Consider the following 13,287-nt stretch of genomic DNA (forward strand, 5'->3'; position numbering starts at 1 on the left):
TTTTTACATTTATATTATTTCTAAAGCAAAAACACTTTATAGATAGTATTAAAAACATTGTTTTATTTAGGAATAGAGCTCAGAGATATTTCATATTGACTCTCATTTCTTTTCTTCCACAAATTTCCAACAACTATTCCCAAGAATAGCAGAAGTCCTACATTACGATTGGATGCAAATTTCTTCCAGCAATCTTCAGGCTTATTGATGTCCAAAGAATAGATCTATGGATTGGAACATTAAAAACATTAATTTGTAACGGCTTTCTAATAATATTTGGAACCTTAAAGTTAATTTGCTTTAATGTCAAATGGAACATTCTCAACATCATCATTAACCAGCACTGACCTGATGTGTTAAATGAGCAGCAACTGCTGACACTGATGCATAGTAGGGAAGAGTCTGGTCAGCATTAGTTCCTGCTAGCACCAGTCCAGAGAGCATTGCCACAGTGAAGGCACTCAGCCAAGGCTTTGTCTGCTCCTGGAACCTCAGAGCGGTGGACTTCACACCCAATTTAACATCATCATCTTTGTCCTACACAAGTAACAAGGGTTACAGACAGTAAAAAGAAGAACAAAACTACTCTTATGCACCCAAATATTGCTAATACAAACAGGTACTAATACTTCATTGCAAAATTTAACAGGTTAAGCAGAAGGTATTACTTGATGGGCGTAGATAGTGTCATATATCAATGTCCACATGATTCCTGAGAAATACAGTGGTAGACAGACAGACCAGTCACATGATCCCATCACGGCAGTCCAGCCCAGCAAAGCTCCCCAGTTAAAAGTAAGACCTTACAGAATAAAGATAACTTCTTTCACTTTACAACATTCAATTAAACATAAATATATTTTTCATCCAAGTTTTGTATCATACCTAAGACCAACTGAGGCCAGTATGTGATTCTCTTCATTAGAGGGTAGGTGACAACCAGGGATAAAGAGGCTGCACCAAGTGCAATGCTAAAAGGAAACAAAAAAGGAAAGCCAAGACGTATTTTAGCCAAGAGCTCTACAAAAGGAATAATATTTCAGCACATTTTTTTGCTTCATCACATCCAAATCAACTTATGGTTTAATTATCTAATTATTTCAGATGTGTTCGAGCAGGGTAAAAATCAATACATGAAGAACTGAGGTACTCTCGGACCAGGGGCCTGCCTTAAGGAGCATGTTTTCTTGCTTAGCCAACCTTAAGTCAAGGTTCTGTCTAACCCTGGAATAGCCAACTTCAAACTTTCAATCTGAACTAAGTTCAAATCTGGGATAACAAAACAGATCATGTCATGTAAAAGAACATGGTGTATCTTGTACAAACTGAGTACAAAAAAAACATATAAACCAAAGTGCAGGGGGAAAAAAATGAGATACACAATGAAAGATGTTTAGACAACTGTACCTATAATAGTTCAGACAGAGTAGGACACTCAGTGCTAAGCTCAACTGACCCCCCAAAAAGACCAGAGCCTGGAAGCGAGAGATCTGACCTGCTGCTATGGGTCTTGTGGCCGTCCGAGACACCTACATGGAACAGACAATGTGTGTTTCACAGACTTGTCTCAAACAGAGTCAAAATATGAAAACTGAATGGTTGCATAAATATTGAATGGTCAATTTAGTAATGCACTCTAATCAAAACACTTGTGTTGTGTAAACTAACTTGTGATAATACTAAGGAGCCCATAACTGAAAAAGTCCAACAGCCAGAGCTTGTCTAAGCCTTCATTGAATAATTGCTACTCAATGTCATAAATGAATCTGCCACAAATGTTTAATCCAAGTGAGTTTGTCTCAGACCACGTAAACCGTTCAGTTTTAAATATCTTTAACAGCATTGTAAAGTACGAGGAAGTGTTAGTTTGCAGGTAATACTAAATCTAGTAAGGTCTGTTACCTTAAGATTTAAGCAGAGAAAATAGCCAGATTTAGCCAGAGAAAATAAGATTTAGCTCCATGTTTCTTCAGATTCCAACTCCTCCAACACCAACATCGTGATTGTTTAAATAAGACATAAATACTTTACTTTAAACTTTTTACCTTCTTGTCAAAGTCTTTATCCCACATGTCATTGATGGTGCAGCCGGCTCCTCTCATCAGCAGCGCTCCTGTGCCGAATAGAGCGAGCAAGCGCAGGTCAGGGAGACACCCTGGGTCTGCAGCCAGTGCAATACTCCACGTACAAGGCAGATAAAGCAGCCATGTCCCTACCAGCACAAACATATGTCATAAAAAAATACATGACCATTAGTTAATGAAAGGTAGCATTGTTTGTAGAGTGTACAACAAGTGGAACATATTTAATTACAATTATTTAAAGTATTTCACCCTATATTATATTTAGGCTTGTTTAATTAGGCTATGTGGCCTTAAACACACATACACACTATTAAAAAAACTGCCAAAACCAATAGTCTATTTTACAAGATTAATTTGTGAAGTGCTGAAAACCCTATTTGTTATTATCATTATTGTTGTTATGTCTACACTGTTATTAGTTAATTAGTTACTAAGTATTATAAATGAACGGTGTGCATTGTATGTCACCTCACCAATAGGTTTGTCCAGTCTCATTAAACGTAGATATGGCTGCACAGATGATGGAGCTGCGTTTACAATCCCAGCAGGCGTGAGGCTGAAAAATCTCTTACTTGAAAGTCTATAGCCATGGCCAGCCAAAGACCCTGTGTTCAGTTTCTGAAAGTCCCTCTTGGAAAAACATAATCCTGATGTAAATGTAGCTGCTGTGTTATCTTTCTTGTTCCTCTGGATGTTGGACTGACAGAAATAACAGGTGTTTGGTGCGATTCTCCTTACTGGATGTGAGTTCAGCAGCATTAAATATCTGGTTGATATCATCTTGTCATCTGTGACAGTGAGAGCTATGTACAGACCAGGCTCATCTGTAAAACAAAACCAATACAGGCATTGTATGTTTCTTAATTCATATGCAAATGATCAACATTCTGCATGCTCATGAATTATTAACAATGGAAACGGTGACTTCAGTGGAAACTGTTCAGTGGCAGTGTTGTGGTGTAATTACACGCTGGAGCACACACTGGCCTCTGTTTGGACTACACATCCCCAGCATGCTTCTTATTCCATCAAATGTACACTTGAAATGGATTTTAAAGGTTCTTGTGCAAAACCACACAAGAACCAGCTTTGGCATTTTTGAAAACCTTACTTAGAATAGATCTATGTAAATAAGAGATTAATGATGGTATCAGAATCATACTGACAGTATGACAAGGAGATATATTTAGAGGCGACCTATATCTTAAAGCTACATTTCAACTTTTTCTGTTTCTACATTTTATGAAAGTATCATCATCTGTTGATGAAAAAAATAAAACATTTGTTTTTAGAATTATACTATAATAAACTCACTAAATAAAATTAGCATTTTAGTGCTAATGTTTTCACTCCACATATTGCTGCAGTACTGTTTTATTCCAGTAAAGCTACTATCGTTTACAAATATGATTTTTAGTCCTGTCTGTAGTATTAGTGACTATGTTTTGAATGTATTTTATTTGAGTGAAACTGCCTTTAGAAATAGTACTTTTGAAAGCAAATCATGTATTTTATCAGTACTTCAAATTATCTTTAAAATATAATTACAGCAAGTGCTTCTTGCTCAAATTCTCCGTTTCACCTTAAATATGGAACTGTTAACTAACTTAAAATGGCAACAGATTATAATTCCTGCACCTTTTAAGGTGTAAGGCAAAGCTGACAAATGAGATAATAAGTGCATCTTGGGGTATTTTAATAACTGTAATATTTAGGGTTTACTCACAACGTCCTTAAAACACCTCTACCTCCAGTGAAGATGTTGTGCAGTAGTGATAATCTTCCTTCAAAAACATCGGACTGACACTTGGTTCCGCAGGGGACAAAAAAACAACAACTTGTACTTGCACACTTGGGCTTGTACAGATTTTGTTCAGTAACATATTCACTTTAAAGTGCTTTACAGTGCATGCAACACTGTATTTAACTCTTGATTTTGTTTTTACCTCAAATGTAGAAACAAGTCTCTATTTCAGCTCCACTCTGTTGTGATCAGCGCCCTCATGTGGCCATTGGTATAACATACACAGAAGAGTTTACTCTAATTCAGATGACCAGCTCAGATTACAGGCTTTAGTTTTTCTTTTTTACTTCTGGTTTTCTGTTGATAAGCGTGTGAACACTTTTTTACATTGTGTTTCCTCAGCTTTTTCTATCTCTATTTTATATTTTTACTGAAGATGTGTCTAAGGATGGTATCTTTGTTGTATTTGGACTTGATAAGATCATGAAATTATGTTTTAGTGTTCCACTGAAGAGCTCATAAATATTTAAGTGGTACTGTTTTTCTGAAGAGTTGCTTTGGGCTGTGGGTTTCCCAGTTGCAGTTAGAGCTTCCTCCTCCTTGCGTCACTGCTCTGAAATATTCTCTTCCTGGTTGGGAAACACAAATGTGTGTGTGTGTGTGTGTGTTAGTGTTAGTTAGTTAGCGTTAGCGTGTGTGAGTGAGAGAGCAGTAGATACCATCCATTCAGAGTCGAGCTGATACAGGAACTCGAGGTAAATATCTCATTCATATTTTCATACCAGGCAATCATCCCGTCTGCTGTGATTTAATGTCTCAGTTGTGTTGTCTTTGTTAAAGGGAGCAATATTATCAGCTACAGCTGTTCTCCAAAATAATTACAGTGGGAAAAAAACTATTTTGTTTACTCTAGGTATGACTCCTACACGACAGTCGCCATCAACACAATTGTTTCGTTTGCGCGTCTACTAAGCGGTTACGGTAGAATGAGAGCGTAGGGAAAACTAATGAGCGGATCGAAAAAAAAGTGTTTTAAACCTTCATTTAGGACAGAAAAATTCATAATATGATAAAAATTAACCGATATAAACAGCTAAACTTGAATAAAAAATGGGGGGGGGGGTATTTATTTATTTATATATCTATTTATTTTTAAATTCAAATTGAAATAAACAACTGCAAGCTGGAAGAACACATTTTTAAGTAAGCATTCTTACTGTTTATCACTTTTTTGACAATTACATATGAATGAACCATTTAACTGTTTATATATGTAGTATTAAGATAGCAAACTCTTGCAAAATGTCAATGTTACCAACCATGGTTGCCATGACCTGCACTGACCAGTCCTGACCTGAACAGTGGAGATGTCATGGAAAGTACTAGAAAGACTCTATGCCAAACTACAGACACAAAATGTAAAATAACCAGAAACCCCACCCCCAAACACACACACACAAAACCCATAAAAAGCAAAGGTCTGTTCAAAAGATTATTCAGAAGTATTCGCTTGTGTAAAAACCTTAACATTTGATTATTGTAGTGTACCGTAATATTGTTTGGTAATTTCTCAGGGTTTTGCAGTGACGTGACTCCAGATTCCTGTCAGAAAAACTGTGGCGGTAACGGTCACTGTGGTGGTACCCTCGAGGGTACATTTCTGTACCTTAGTCAGGGAACATAATCATACCGTATGCTACTGTAATTGTAGATTTTAAAATAGTGTTGATTTCATAAACCCCATTTCATCTACAAGATTTTAATATTGTTAATAATTTTGTAGAGCTCTGTTATCAAATCTTACAAATATTCAGCTCTTTCTGGAGAGGAGAGTGAACTGTAGATTTAGGGAACACAACTGGATATTACCCACCTGTTTTACCTTGGAAAGTACATTTACACTGTGTGTACCTTTTCGTGAAGAAGTTTAATGTGCCTTTTCCGTAATTTGTTTTAAGAGAGTATAAAATATAAACACTTTAAATTGAGAATTATTACCTAATTTAAAATTGTTAATTTCCCTCAAATTATGAACATCGCTACCGTGTTTAAGAGTTATAACAAATTCTCTAATAAGGTTTGTTTTTTGTGGGTAAACCTCAGTAAATGTCTTAATAAGATGAATCAATTTTATTTGGATATTAAATATCGCTGCTTTTCCCCCACAAATGAGGACTTTTCCCTGTGCCGTCGTTCTACCGTAAAATGCAGTGTAGACGCGCACATTAACACTTCGTTGGTACAGTGGCTTGAAAACACGTTTGCAAAGTGCATGACGGTGCCGTACAGGACTGGTGTTAGTTGTTTGTCGAAATTAAGCCCCCTAACAGCACACTTGATTTACTGTGAAGTTATCTTAATATCGCTGTAAGATATAGTAAAAGTTAATACAGACAGTTGAAGAACAGGTCCCACATTTTTCACATTTTTTTCACATTCTTTACATTTATTATGCAAGCATTTCCTGGTATATTTGTGCATTACATTACAGTCTAACTTTTTTTAGCGTTTTTTTTAACCTGTACATTCAGTATTTCAGATTTAATGGAGGGTAGTAATAGGGAATTTGTTCCTTATTTACTGCAGTAAATGCTTCTATGTTTCTGGGAACTATACGGTGGAACATTTTTTGAGTATTTGATGGCAGGTCAGGTATTATGTTGGCTGTTTTATTTCCTGTTCAAAGACACAGATCTAACACATCCTATTGTATTGGAGGGAGCTGCATGACTTCCAAGAATGCAGTTCCACTCCTCTACAGCATAATGCTGACAAGTTTAATACCACTTTAGCCAACACTTGGCTTTGATCATGGTGCTAATAAACGTATGTGCAACTACTCCATTGGTTCCTATTATATTGCTTCTCAGTATAGATTATACCATCTGTGCTTGCACAACTGGACAACTATGTCCTTAATGGGTGCATCTTAAAGTGTCTTTTTGATTTAAAAAATGTTCAGGGTTCTTGTTATTTTGAATTTTACTTCACTGCAAAACCAGCCTATATCCTTAAGAACTTGTTTTTGAACACAGGACATGCTTTGAGGATCCTCCACAGTTGTTCACCTCTGAAGAGATCAGTGAAAGCAGGAGTTATGGCAGGGGACAAGAGTTCTCCAGAGGATGGACGTTCTTCTAAGATCATTCGCGTGGTGTTTTTTGCCCTCCTGCTGGACCTGCTGGGCTTCACCTTAATACTTCCCCTCCTTCCCTCCATTTTAGACAACTACAGTCAAACAGAGGTGAGCCATTTTTTTGGTTCTTACTTTAATAGAAAGGAAACAAATGACATAATAAATAACCAACAACAAACCTGGTCAATACTGTAATATACGTTGACAAGCGATTTAAAAACAGCTACAAAAAAAAATCATCCTTGACACAATTATAAGGCCCGCTTTCCCTTGTACTTAATCGCTCAGCACAGAAAAATGCTTGTGGCAGTTTATTTTAACTCGGTACTCTCCAGTTAGAACCAGATAGAATTATTAAATGCACTTTTGTATGCACGCTTGTAAATGAGACACTCTTGTATGTTGGCTGGTGCATGCTACTTTGGTTGCGTGTTTGTTGTAACAGTCATTCTTGGCTATTTTTCACACCACATCAGATGACCTTTTTGTCAAACTAGTCACCTCTCTGCTTTGTGCAATCTGCCAAAGAAAAACGATGATACTCTGGCTGAGGAGATTAATCAAAGCCAAACGTATAAAATTATGATAGATCATAATCTCTGATACTCGTGATAATATCTAGATAAATATCAGATGCTCCATGTACCACTTTGGGGGCGCAGCAGGTTAGTGTCGCAGTCACACAGCTCCAGGGACCTGGAGGTTGTGGGTTCGATTCCCACTCCGGGTGACTGTCTGTGAGGAGTTAGTGTGTTCTCCCTGTGTCCGCGTGGGTTTCCTCCAGGTGCTCCGGTTTCCTCCCAACGTCCAAAAACACACATTTGTAGGTGGATTGGCGACTCAAATTGGACCTTGCGCCCAATGATTCCAGGTAGGCTCTGGACCCACCCCGACCCTGAACTGGATAAGGGTTACAGATAATGAATAAATGTTCCAGAAATTAAGAGGTATTAAAATGTTTAAGTGTCCCAATTATGAACAGTGGAATTAGATGACTATAAGCATCTACACCAGGACAAAGTTTTATAGACTGAGGTTGTATCTCATTCAACAAATTATGCACAATCATTCTGTCATTATCATATTGATCATATGACTTTAAATATTGTTGTTTTAAAGATTTGTAAACATTATTTTCCATATGGATTAAACATGGAATGTTAATTTGGTATTTGCACATTAAAGTTAGCAGAATTTAGTTTCAGATTCTTGTCTCATATCTGTTTAAACAGGATGGTGTGTACCTGTCTCTGCAAGCCATTGTAGACTGGTTCAGAGAGATTGTAGGAGTTCCTATGGAAACAAAATACAACAGTGTACTTTTTGGAGGTAATCATTTCTTTCACCTTTTTAAATTTATAACACAAAAAGATTTGTTTTTAACCGAGAATGATGTTTTCTCCATATTCAACATTTTAGGCCTAATTGGCTCGCTGTACTCTATGCTACAGTTTATTTCTTCTCCTGTGATTGGAGCTTCATCAGACAAACATGGGAGAAAACCTCTGCTGCTTTTAACAACTGTGAGTACAGTGGGGTTTATGAATCTATTTTATCATCAATATGTGGCTTTTCTTCACAAGCTAAACTTAAGGAATGCTTAATACATGAAAATAGTTTTTCATCCTTGATGAGCTGCACCTCTTTGAAATGGTTTATTACTACTAAGTGTGAATTTTAACAGGAAAACACAATATTTCAATTGTTTGCCAAAGCCCGGGCAGGACAATGGTAATGATTGCAAGGCTGTTATATTTTATATTTGGCTTTTCTCCGTTTTGACAGACGGGGCTGATATTTTCCTACATTCTGTGGGCGGTTTCCCACAGTTTTAGTGTTTTCCTTCTGTCTCGTGTTGTGGGAGGTATATGTAAAGGCAATGTCAGCCTCTGCACTGCTGTTGTGGCTGACCTGCCTTGCCCTAAAGCAAGAAGCAAAGGAATGGTGAGTCGCTATTAGTGTCTGATTTCTTCAGTAATATCAAACAAGTGTATTTAACATAGAGATATTAAGTATGTTCTTCAAAAAATGAAAACAAATATAATCAACTTTTAGTATTTAGAATTTTATTAATAACATTCTGCATCAGGTGGTTAATTTTTACCTTCCCTATCTGTATCTCTGTATTTTAGCTTAACATGCTCATAATTGTGAGATTGTGTGATTCCTCACTACTGCATGCATAAATTGAATACACATGAAGGTGTTTACATTTCTCCCTAATAATCATTGTGAATATACTGTACATATTTAATACACTGCCAAGCTATATTTTAAAGTAGATTTGAAATGCCTTGAAAAGTTTTACGTGGACATTGTGGTGACTAATCTGTAGTAATTTTCTCACTAGGCAATGATAGGTGTTGCGTTTTCTTTGGGCTTCACTCTGGGGCCGATAATGGGAGCTTACTTTGTGCTGAAGTTGGCAAATACTGAGCTTTTCTACCAGGGCCCAGCTTTTCTTGCAGTTTTCTTCTCCATAGCAGATCTGTGTTTCATATTTCTCATGCTTCCGGAGACTTTGCATAAGGACAAGAAGGTAAGAAAAAATGACTGTTAAAAATGTACAACTATATGTCTAGTAAAGTTGGGATGCTGTATAAAGTGTGAATAAAAACAGAATATAATTAAATGTTTTAAACCAAACATTTAATTGAAGACAGTACAAAGACGGTATTTCAAATACTAAAACAGAGAAATGTTTTTTGAAATATACCCATTTTAAACTTTAAATTTGATGTCTGCTTCACATTCCAGAAAGCTGGGATGGAGCATCAAACATTGCACTTTGTTTACATTTTGCACAGCATCTCACATTTTGGAAATAGTGTTGGAACATTAAATTACATATTATACTGTCATCCATATTAACGTTTGCTGCTTATAGCTCTTTGAAACTGACAAAAGTAGAAAGTACTGTAGTATGATTTCAAATCTGATTCAAATTCATAAATGGTTTTACACATCACAATGCACAATAATAATTGTAGCTTATATATAATGTTTCTTCAACCAAGGGCCCCTTAGACAGCTCAGGTGTTCAGGACATAGGAGACCTGCTCAGTCCATTGGCTCTTTTCAACTTCTCTGCAGTCACAAGAACAAAAGAACCACCATCAAAACAACGTAAGCTTATTTTCTGATAATGAAGTTTTAATATATAATTTATATTATAACACATCTGTAGAACATGACTTCAAAACTATCTGTAGGTCTGTGTTCACACTTGACAGAAATGGCTCTGTTACATAATACATACACCACTGTTGCCACTAGGGATGCAAAATCTTAAAGTCCTTGGCTGGGTCTACTTCACCTACCTCTTCCTTTTCTCTGGGCTGGAGTTCACTCTGAGCTTCTTGACACATCAGCGTTTTCAGTTCTCCAGGTAAGTCTCACCAGATGTGACCGATTATTTGTATTTCATACTCTTCATAGTAGTTTGGCTCCTGGTTTTCCACTCATTCAAGATTCAAGAGACTGAAAAATTATATGAATGGCTAGATGAAACTGCTTATTTCTGCTTCAGTCTTAATGAAAATCTCTAATTTTCTCATTTAAATCCTATAACTGTGAAAACAAACGTGTCAACAGCCTTGACACATTTGGTAATTAATGGAGATGATGTGATAAAAAGCCAGTAATAGCTGCTTTTGCTTCTTCATTATTTGTTTAATTCTGTAATTACAATATATATAAATGTAATATTTTTTTCAGTATGCAACAAGGGAAGATGTTTTTCTTCATTGGAATCACCATGGCAGCGTTCCAAGGTGGATATGCCCGTAGGATCAAACCAGGGCGCCAGATCCAGACAGTCAGAGTGGTAATGTCTTATTTTTTTGTGCTTTTCTAAAACCTTCATAAACCTATACACTATGAGTAATATAATAAATGTATACTATTCAAGCAAAAAACAAGGTACTGAATGAACATAAAAATGATCAACACGTGAGTTTATTCCATTTTTAACGTTTTTTTTTTTTAGGCAATAATATTACTGATTCCAGCCTTTCTGCTCATTGGCCTTGCTCAGACCTTGACTGTGCTCTACAGTGGCCTGTTTTTGTATTCCTTTGGTAAGCACATGGCTGATTTCTGATGAAAGGATTTTATACAGAGAAGAGTCATTTTGCCAACTTCTACATGTGTTCTTTTATACAGCGGCTGCCATTGTTGTGCCATGTCTTTCAGCACAAGTTTCTGGACATGGTGAGCTGGTTTATATATATTTCCAGATTCAGAAAAAAACTTTTGATTAAGGATAACAGAAACAGTGCACTTTATTTGTACTATAGAGGTACTGTAGTATTTAATTTGAGGTTTATTATATTCCCAGCAGTGTGAATAGCTGTGTTATGCTGTCTTTACATTAGGCACTGCCAGTCAGAAGGGCACAGTGATGGGTATCCTCCGCAGCCTGGGAGCACTGGCACGGGCATTAGGGCCAATTGTGGCCTCATCAGGTGACTAATCTTTTTTTATTGTATATCTGAAGAACAAAGAAACAACCTTTACTCTTATTACAGCAGCATATCATATTATTGAAAGCACTTCAGGAAGTTACTGAGATACTTACACTCATTAATAAATAATTTTTGACCATTTTGTTTGAGTTCTTCTATTTGTTGACAACAGATATACATACAGTTAAACTGTAGAAACTCTTCTGTTTTCTCCTGTATTCTTCTTTTTATTATTGCACCTATGAGTGCTGGTGTACCTAAAGAGTCATAATTAATTTGATCATGTCTGGAAGTTTTATCTGGAATATCTCTTATTTAATGGGGAACTATTGTTATGTTCTTTAATGTCCTACATACGTAAATAATCTCTATTCTGTTTTGCAGACTTATATCATGCATTAAAATAATTTTTAGTTGAAAAACAGCTTAATTTCAGGATAAATGCAAATGTATTTTTTTCTTGACATAAAACCAATTCATTTTTTAATGGCAGTTTTGCAGCTTAGTTTATACATTCATTCATTATCTGTAACCGCTTATCCAGTTCAGGATCGTGGTGGGTCCAGAGCCTACCCAGAATCATTGGGCGCAAGGTGGGAATACACCCTGGAGGGGGCGCCAGTCCTTCACAGGGCAACACACACACACATTCACTCACACACTGACACCTACTGACACTTTTGAGTCGCCAATCCACCTACCAACGTGTTTTATTTTTTAAATTTTTTTATTTATTATTATTATTATTTTTTGACTGTGGGAGGAAACTGAAGCACCCGGAGGAAACCCACGTGGACACGGGGAGAACAGACCAACTCCTCACAGACAGTCACCCGGAGCGGGAATCGAACCCACAACCTCCAGGCCCCTGGAGCTGTGTGATACTACCTGCTGCACCACCGCACCGCCCTTAGTTTATACATACCCTGAGAAAATTTAGCAATCGATTTGGAAACATTAATACCTTACATCATTTAACTATATTAAGCTCTAACATTTAAAATGGCAAGAACAAATGTTCTGATTATATGGACATATTTCTTTCTTGGTATTTAAGAACCAATGTATTCACATGTTCCTCCCACAGCCAAAAAACAAAAACCCATGTTTATAGGTAAATTGTCTTTGCAAAACTGTCCATTGTTGTGTGTGTGACTGAGTGAGTGTATGATGCCTTGTGATTGACTGGTGCCCTGTCCAGGAAGTGTGCCTTATGCCTAGCAGTTTCTTAGACTCAACACGACCTTGAACAGGATAAAGGAATGAAAAAAATGAATGGTAGTTCACAAATCTGAATATTGTAATATTTCTATTGCAGTGTACTGGCTGGCTGGAGGAGAGATGTGCTTTATCATCAGTTCAGCCTTCTTCATTGCTCCCCTGCTCCTACTTAGAAGACTAGAGAGACACAAAGAGGATTAAGAACAATGATGCTTTCTACAAGAAAAGTGCCTTTCCCACATTTTACTGGCCATAATAGGGGATGTGTTTACATTTTATATGGTACTATAATATGTTTTTCATGTATTGCAATCAATGTCAGTGTTTTTTTAACATTGGAGTAAACAAGTGTCAGCATTAACACCTATCACAGTGTAGGCAAAACAAAAGATACTGATCAAATTACTGAACAAATTAGTAAGTTAATTTAAATATGTAGTGGGACAGACTTAAAACTGAGCAGTCTCTTTTACTGTGCATTTTTGTAAATGTAAATAAAGGGGATTATTTTTTTGTATTATCAATAAACATATTGTCACATTAGGCCTGGGTAATAGTTTATATAATTATATCTATGATTCTTGCTAAATAATTATATATTTTTTTACAACTTCATGAACTTTTGGGGGTAGTATT

At 36.5% G+C, this 13,287-nt stretch overlaps 2 protein-coding genes across 2 annotated transcripts; one reads left to right on the plus strand and one right to left on the minus strand.

Moving 5' to 3' along the window:
* Window positions 1–62: 62 nt before the first annotated feature.
* Window positions 63–4,235, minus strand: LOC136677357 (4-hydroxybenzoate polyprenyltransferase, mitochondrial-like). Its single transcript, XM_066654884.1, has 9 exons — window positions 4,031–4,235; window positions 3,811–3,890; window positions 2,558–2,908; window positions 2,046–2,212; window positions 1,408–1,529; window positions 886–971; window positions 669–802; window positions 349–537; window positions 63–224 (listed from the first exon to the last, which is right to left on the minus strand). The coding sequence occupies exons 3-9, from the start codon at window positions 2,862–2,864 to the stop codon at window positions 63–65; spliced, it is 1,167 nt and encodes a 388-aa protein (XP_066510981.1). The 5' UTR covers window positions 2,865–2,908; window positions 3,811–3,890; window positions 4,031–4,235.
* Window positions 4,236–4,392: 157 nt separating this feature from the next.
* Window positions 4,393–13,196, plus strand: LOC136676645 (major facilitator superfamily domain-containing protein 10-like). Its single transcript, XM_066653772.1, has 13 exons — window positions 4,393–4,583; window positions 6,864–7,072; window positions 8,197–8,293; window positions 8,384–8,487; window positions 8,750–8,908; window positions 9,315–9,503; window positions 9,982–10,090; window positions 10,241–10,352; window positions 10,682–10,790; window positions 10,953–11,043; window positions 11,129–11,176; window positions 11,341–11,430; window positions 12,749–13,196. Exons 2-13 carry the CDS (start codon window positions 6,926–6,928, stop codon window positions 12,850–12,852), a joined length of 1,359 nt encoding a protein of 452 aa, XP_066509869.1. The 5' UTR covers window positions 4,393–4,583; window positions 6,864–6,925; the 3' UTR covers window positions 12,853–13,196.
* The last annotated feature ends 91 nt before the right edge of the window (window positions 13,197–13,287 follow it).

The sequence above is a fragment of the Hoplias malabaricus genome, chromosome X2 (assembly GCF_029633855.1).
Source record: "Hoplias malabaricus isolate fHopMal1 chromosome X2, fHopMal1.hap1, whole genome shotgun sequence".
In the NCBI taxonomy this organism is placed as follows: Eukaryota; Metazoa; Chordata; class Actinopteri; order Characiformes; family Erythrinidae; genus Hoplias; species Hoplias malabaricus.

What these genes read in the sequence shown, in the direction of transcription:
- LOC136677357 (XM_066654884.1), bottom strand. Translation starts at nt 2,864, where the DNA reads ATGATATCAACCAGATATTTAATGCTGCTGAACTCACATCCAGTAAGG. An exon ending in CTCTGTCTGAACTATTATAG is followed by an intron (nt 972 to 1,407) that starts GTACAGTTGTCT and finishes GTTTCCTTTTAG; the next exon opens with CATTGCACTTGGTGCAGCCT. An exon ending in CTGGCCTCAGTTGGTCTTAG is followed by an intron (nt 803 to 885) that starts GTATGATACAAA and finishes TTATTCTGTAAG; the next exon opens with GTCTTACTTTTAACTGGGGA.
- LOC136676645 (XM_066653772.1), top strand. Translation starts at nt 6,926, where the DNA reads ATGGCAGGGGACAAGAGTTCTCCAGAGGATGGACGTTCTTCTAAGATC. An exon ending in AGAACCACCATCAAAACAAC is followed by an intron (nt 10,091 to 10,240) that starts GTAAGCTTATTT and finishes TGTTGCCACTAG; the next exon opens with GGATGCAAAATCTTAAAGTC. An exon ending in CCTGTTTTTGTATTCCTTTG is followed by an intron (nt 11,044 to 11,128) that starts GTAAGCACATGG and finishes TCTTTTATACAG; the next exon opens with CGGCTGCCATTGTTGTGCCA.